Below are 5,907 nucleotides of genomic sequence, written 5' to 3'. Positions count from 1 at the left end.
GATTTGCATGCAAGGAACGATACTGATACTGAGGGAGCGAAATTTGCCTCTGAAATTTTGGCTCTCAAATTTTGCCTCTGAACGTATAAAATAAGGGTTTGGGAACATAAGAATAGAAGAAAGAGTAAAACTGTCTTTTCAAAATAATTTTAATAGAGTAGTGGCTATTTTTGCTCAGCATTAGAATTGGTGGATAAAAAATAAACACCACCTTATTTAGTGGCTACCACACGCTATTTTTACTTTATTTTGTCTATCTCTAAGGGATTGTTTGGTTTAGAAGCAAGTTCTGCAAGGTTTGGAATACATGGTTAATAACGCAAGGATTGTTATGTAGTGATAGATTTTACAACAAATTTATAAAATAATTTCTCCATTTATTTTTTGAATGAATTGAAAACCAAAATTTAGAATATAGTATAACTAAAACAGAATGTTTGAAGTGCGAGTACAGTGACATAACTCATGAGGCCGACGTGATCACGTGAAAGCGAGGCTTGATACACAAGCTATCCCAAAAAAGAAAGTTCCAAGTATCTTGGGTCTATAATCCAAGGTAATAGGAAGATTAACGATGATGCCACACATCGTATTGGAGTGAGGTGCATGGGCGGGCCTTCCATAAAGCAAGTAAAGTAATCGCTTTAGGCCCCACATTTGTGGGAGGCCCCATTTTTTGTTACACCTAATATACTATGTATAAGTTTAAAAAAGAGATTCGTAAAGTGAAAAGGTTTGATTTTTTTATTAACAAATATAGAGAAGAAGGATTTGCAACTGCTATGATTTCTACCAAGAAAATTGCACTTGAGATGAATATCGAACCTGAATTACATAAGAAACGTGTTATATATAATAAGTAACAATTTGATGAGAATGTTGATAATGAAATCTCAAAATCTTTTGAATAGTCCTTTAGAGTTGATTACTTTTATACATAATAGACAATGCTATTTTTTCACTTCAAAATAGATTTTGAACAATTCGAAGTATATGAAAATATTTTTGGTTTTCTATTTGGCAATAAAATGTTGGAAATTTGAAAAAATATTGCCTTAATCTTGAATGTTCCTTAAAGCATAATAATCAATTCGATATTGATGGTTTAGATTTATTTTCTGAATTAAAAGCATTAAGAAAAATAGTACAATTAGAAGATAACAGTTTAATTAATCAAATAAAAAGATTTAATTTTTTTTCAAATGCCTAAATTGCGTATGGAATGATGTTCATAACTCATGTTACCATTGCTTCAGCGGAAAGAAGTTTTCAAAATTAAAATTGATAAAATCTTACCGAAGAATAACAATGTCACAAGAAAGGTTAAATTGATTAGCTATATTGTCAATTGAGAAATACTTATTAGGAGTTATTGATTATAAGAAAATTATTAATAACTTTGTATCTAAGAAAAGCTAAAAAAAAATAGACTTCAAATAAATAATTAAAAAAAATTAAAAAGTTAAGGCCCCTCTTAAAGTTTGGCTTTAGGCCACAAAATTTGTCGGGCCGCCCAGGTGAGGTGGATAAACTAGAAGCTCGTATCGGGGGTCTTGTGTGATAAGAATGTGTCAACAAGATTTAAAGTTTTATAGAGTAGTGGTTCTACCGACTATGTTGTATGGGGCGGAGCGTTGGCCAGTGAAGAACTCACATGTACAGAAGATGAAAGTAGTGAAAATGAGAATTTTTAGATGAATGTGTGGGCATATTAGGAGGATATGATTAGGAATTAGGATATTCTGGACAAGGTGGAATGACCTCTATGGGGGACATTATGTGAAGTTGAGGTGGTTCGGACATGTAAAGAGGAGATGCACATGCTTTAGTGAGGAAGTGTAAGAGTCTGGCAATATTGGGTCTAAATAGAGGCAAAGGTATGCCAAAAAGGTTTTGGTGAGACGTGATTAGGCAAGACATGGCACATCTTCTGCCTACTAAGGACATGACCCTTGACATGAAAGTGTGAAGGTCGAGAATTAAGGCAGTAAGTTAGTAGGTAGTCGCGCGTTTTTCTTCTGCATATACCTGTAGAATTACTACTACTCTCGTATTTTCTTATTCTTAGTTTTCTATTATTACTTATTTTTTTGTTTCGATTATCTTATTTTTCTTGCTATTGTTATTGCTTCTTTTTTCATGGTTTTTTTTACTACTGTATTTTTTTTTAATAATTGATGGGATTATGCTTTCCTTGAGCCGAGGATCTATCGAAAATAATATTTCTACCTTTACAAAGTAGGGATAAAGTTTGCATATACACTGTCCTCCTCAAATATAACTTGTAAGATTTCACTAGGTGTTATTGTATGGCGGAAAGCACTTGTTTAAAATATAATTAAAATATCACATTAGAAAATACAAAAAACTGTGTATATTGGTTTTTTGGCTCTTTACAAACTTGTTTTTAGTTTTATGACCCTACGTCTTACGTGTTTCTTTACACATGAAAAATTTACTTTTACACGTAAAAGATGTGTCTTTTTTAATCTGAAAAGAACATCTTCTTGAATTCAAAATTATAATGGGACATGATATACAAATAGCACTAAAATAACTCATGCGGATTAATGCAAAAATAGATCTCAAAACTCATTGTTAACCCTTTCCGTTACCTCGTCCAATAGGAAAAAAATCCGCATGCAAGAATTTCGCTACTCAAAGGAAAATCCAGTTTGTGGGTCAATATAAAACTTTAGGAAGAGAAGGGGGTCAATTATAAAAAATGGCGGAGACTTACTTAGAGTTAGATTACAGCAGTATAACCTAGTAAGAAGGAGCAGAGTTGTTCGGTCTCTGTATATGGTTTGTCTTTCTTTCTCTTTCCCTTTTTCTTGTGGGTAATTTGGTTTTCACACTTGTTCAATCCGTTAACAATTTGATTTTTTCTTTAAACTTTGTGAATCCTTTCACTATTCGGTTTAGGATGCATGTCACTCATATAAATATTGTATCTTCTTTATTTATTCTGTTTCAGGTATATAGTTCCTTTTGTTCAAGATCATAGAAAATAATTTGGCAGAGATGAAAGGGACAGATCAAATTTCCAAACTGCCACAGCCAATTTTGGACTATATTCTGTCTTTCCTTGATATTAAAGATGCTGCTAAAACTAGTATATTGTCCAAGGCTTGGAACAGTGCTTGGACTTCCCTCTCCTGCTTACATTTTGATCATCTTTTATATCCTGTGGCCGAAGAAGTTTTGGGTCAAATTCTGGCAAATCGGCAGAAGCAAAAGATCTTTATACAACGACTCGAGTTAGGTTTACTACCATATAAATGGTCAAAGTCTGTGGATAATTGGATTAAAATACTTGCAGCCTGTAATATCAAAGAGTTGTTTTTAAATGGCAGAAATTCTTACTATAGTTTGCCTAACGCACTTTTTGCTGCCCAAACTTTAGAAGTGCTTAGTTTACGTGGATTTAAGCTTGAACTACCCTCTGATGGCATAAAGTTTTCATCTTTGCGAGAGTTACACATTTTGTACTCATATTTGGACGAGCAATTACTTCAAGCTGTATGCGCAAGCTGTAGGAATTTCAAGTTTTGTCTTTAGGTGGATTTCATGGACCAATCAGTTTACAAGTTGCAGGAATTTTACCTAAACTAAGGAAGGTAAAGTTGCTATATTGCCCTCCTAAATTCAAGATGGTTGATATTGCAGCACCTAATCTTAAAGACCTTGAAATTAGCTCCTTTTGTGAGGACCTACATGTAATTAACATAACTGCTTGCAAATCCATAAAGCATTTGAACCTCACTGCTGTGGCTGTCACTGACCAATGGTTAGACAACCTTTTTTCCAATCTTCCCTATCTTGAAATCTGTTACTTATTTTCTTGTTCGTCGTTGAAGATCATTAAGATTTCAAGTGACCGGCTCAAGTATTTTCAAGTAATCGAGTGCAGTAATCTGATTGAGGTTGATCTGGATGCTCCCAACTTATTAAGATTCTCATCTGATGTTTATTATGGAAAAGATATTGCTCATCTCTTGCCCACATTCAAAATGAAAGCTTCACATCTGTTGGAAGCTAATCTCAATTTGATCCCACAAACCCGTGACACTCACTGGTACACTAAGCTCATCAAGTCTCTTGGTAACTTTAATCATTACAAGGCTATTGTACTGCGCTGTGAGAATGACAAGGTATATATATAGGTGCAACAAATTGTCTACTTGCACCTCTTGAAGAAGTTGTTACGTTCTGGAATTCTCATAATTCTTCTTTTTGTTTGTGCAGGAGATAGTTATACCAAAATACAAGAGAGAAAACTTGCTTCCTCCACTTTATGCTACTAAGATTTTGCACATAAAAATTAGAAATCAGTGTAATTTTTCAGCTGTGAACGTTGTTGATAGTTTGCTTTGGATGTCTCCTCAACTGGACACCCTATCTTTTGGCCAGACTAGAGATTTAAAGAGCATGATCAAGGTAATATGTCTTTCTTTCAAGGCACTAAATTTGTAGTATGTACAGAAAAAATTAGTGGTCACTAATGTTTCTTGCACATTTATTCTTTATGTATGATTTCCTTGCAATTAGTTCATTTTTTTACATGCCATTAATTCTTTGTTTTAGTGACAAAGCCTTCATACTTCGTTTAGATTTTTTTTGTTTACCTAACATGACTCCAATAGTACTAGCAGATTAACCAAAAGTAATAGTTAGTGAACCCTGCCATAAGCAAAAACCAATCACCTACTAACTACTCCCTCCGTTTCATATTAGATGAGGCACTTTCCTTTTTAGTCTGTTCCAAAACAAATGACACATTTCTAAATTTAGAAATAATTCAACTTTAAATTCTTTCATTTTATTTACCCTTAATGAGAAGCTTTTATAGCCACGCAAATGCCATGGCCCCACAAACTTTTTACCCCTTAAACTTTTTAAGACCACGAGTTTCAAAAGTCTTCTTTTTTCTTAAACTCCGTGCCGAGTCAAACTAACTCATTTAATATGAAACGGAGGGAGTAATCATTTTGAAGCCTATTATAAAGGTTATCAAGGTTACAAACTTCTTTATAGCCCCTTAAAGTTGTTTATATAAACTTTTTTTGCAGAAATATTTTTTTTGTTGACTGGTTAAGGGTCAGGAGTTCTTGGATGATGTGTAAACACTTCTGGAAAATATGTATCGTATTGGATAACTTAAACTTTTGTGTCCTCGACCTATTAGTTGGGACTATATTTTAGTCACGATAGTACGTTTATTAGGTCTTATGTTTTTTAAGGAGTCTTTTAATCCTATCTAAGATTTATATGCCAGTAGAAAATATAAAGAACTTCTAGTACTCACCATTGAAGAAGCCTTAATTTCCCACAATTGTTTGATTTTAACATAGTAGGTGTGAATCCACAATCTATCCTTCTTCTTGCACGGGTACCAGAAATGCTTACTCACTCACTGCTGCCTTGTTCCAGATGCAAATATCAATAACAATAAAACCTCCAGCTGATTTAGGATAGCAAACTCTTTCCCAAGCTAATAGTGGTTTCATAGTCATCTCATTGCCTCCACTCCATGATAAAAATCTCATGCACATGGATTCAATCAGGTGTATGATTATGATGGGTCTAAGATGAACTAATTGGAGCGGCATGGTCAGCAAATATTCATATAGTCGTAGCAACTTTCTTGGATTGAGGGGTACTAGTAATTGTTGTTGTTGCATGCTTGGTCAACTTCATTTAGTACATAATAATGGAAAAGTAGGGAAAAATATTCTACACGATACATGACATATACACATGTTATCTGCTCAAACTTAAAATTGTTTTGATACACCTTTGGATAAAGTTTCCCCTTCCCCTCACAGTCAGTGTTTCCTTTTTTCTTCTTTGGGCCCCAGGGTTTTGGTGTGTGTGTGTGTGTGGTGGGGGGGGGGGGGGTAGGGG

General features: G+C 34.1%; 1 protein-coding gene across 1 annotated transcript in view; it reads left to right on the top strand.

Moving 5' to 3' along the window:
- Positions 3,025–5,907, top strand: part of LOC109231493 (F-box/LRR-repeat protein At3g58900-like) — a 3,367-nt gene continuing 484 nt past the window's right edge. Inside the window, exons 1-3 of the mRNA XM_019397152.1 lie at positions 3,025–3,451; positions 3,562–4,154; positions 4,249–4,440. Of these exons, the coding sequence (XP_019252697.1) occupies positions 3,025–3,451; positions 3,562–4,154; positions 4,249–4,440 (1,212 nt within the window). The remainder of the gene's footprint in view (positions 3,452–3,561; positions 4,155–4,248; positions 4,441–5,907) is intronic.

This window comes from Nicotiana attenuata, chromosome 8, assembly GCF_001879085.1.
Source record: "Nicotiana attenuata strain UT chromosome 8, NIATTr2, whole genome shotgun sequence".
In the NCBI taxonomy this organism is placed as follows: Eukaryota; Viridiplantae; Streptophyta; class Magnoliopsida; order Solanales; family Solanaceae; genus Nicotiana; species Nicotiana attenuata.
This window is presented reverse-complemented; position numbering and strand designations above follow the sequence as displayed.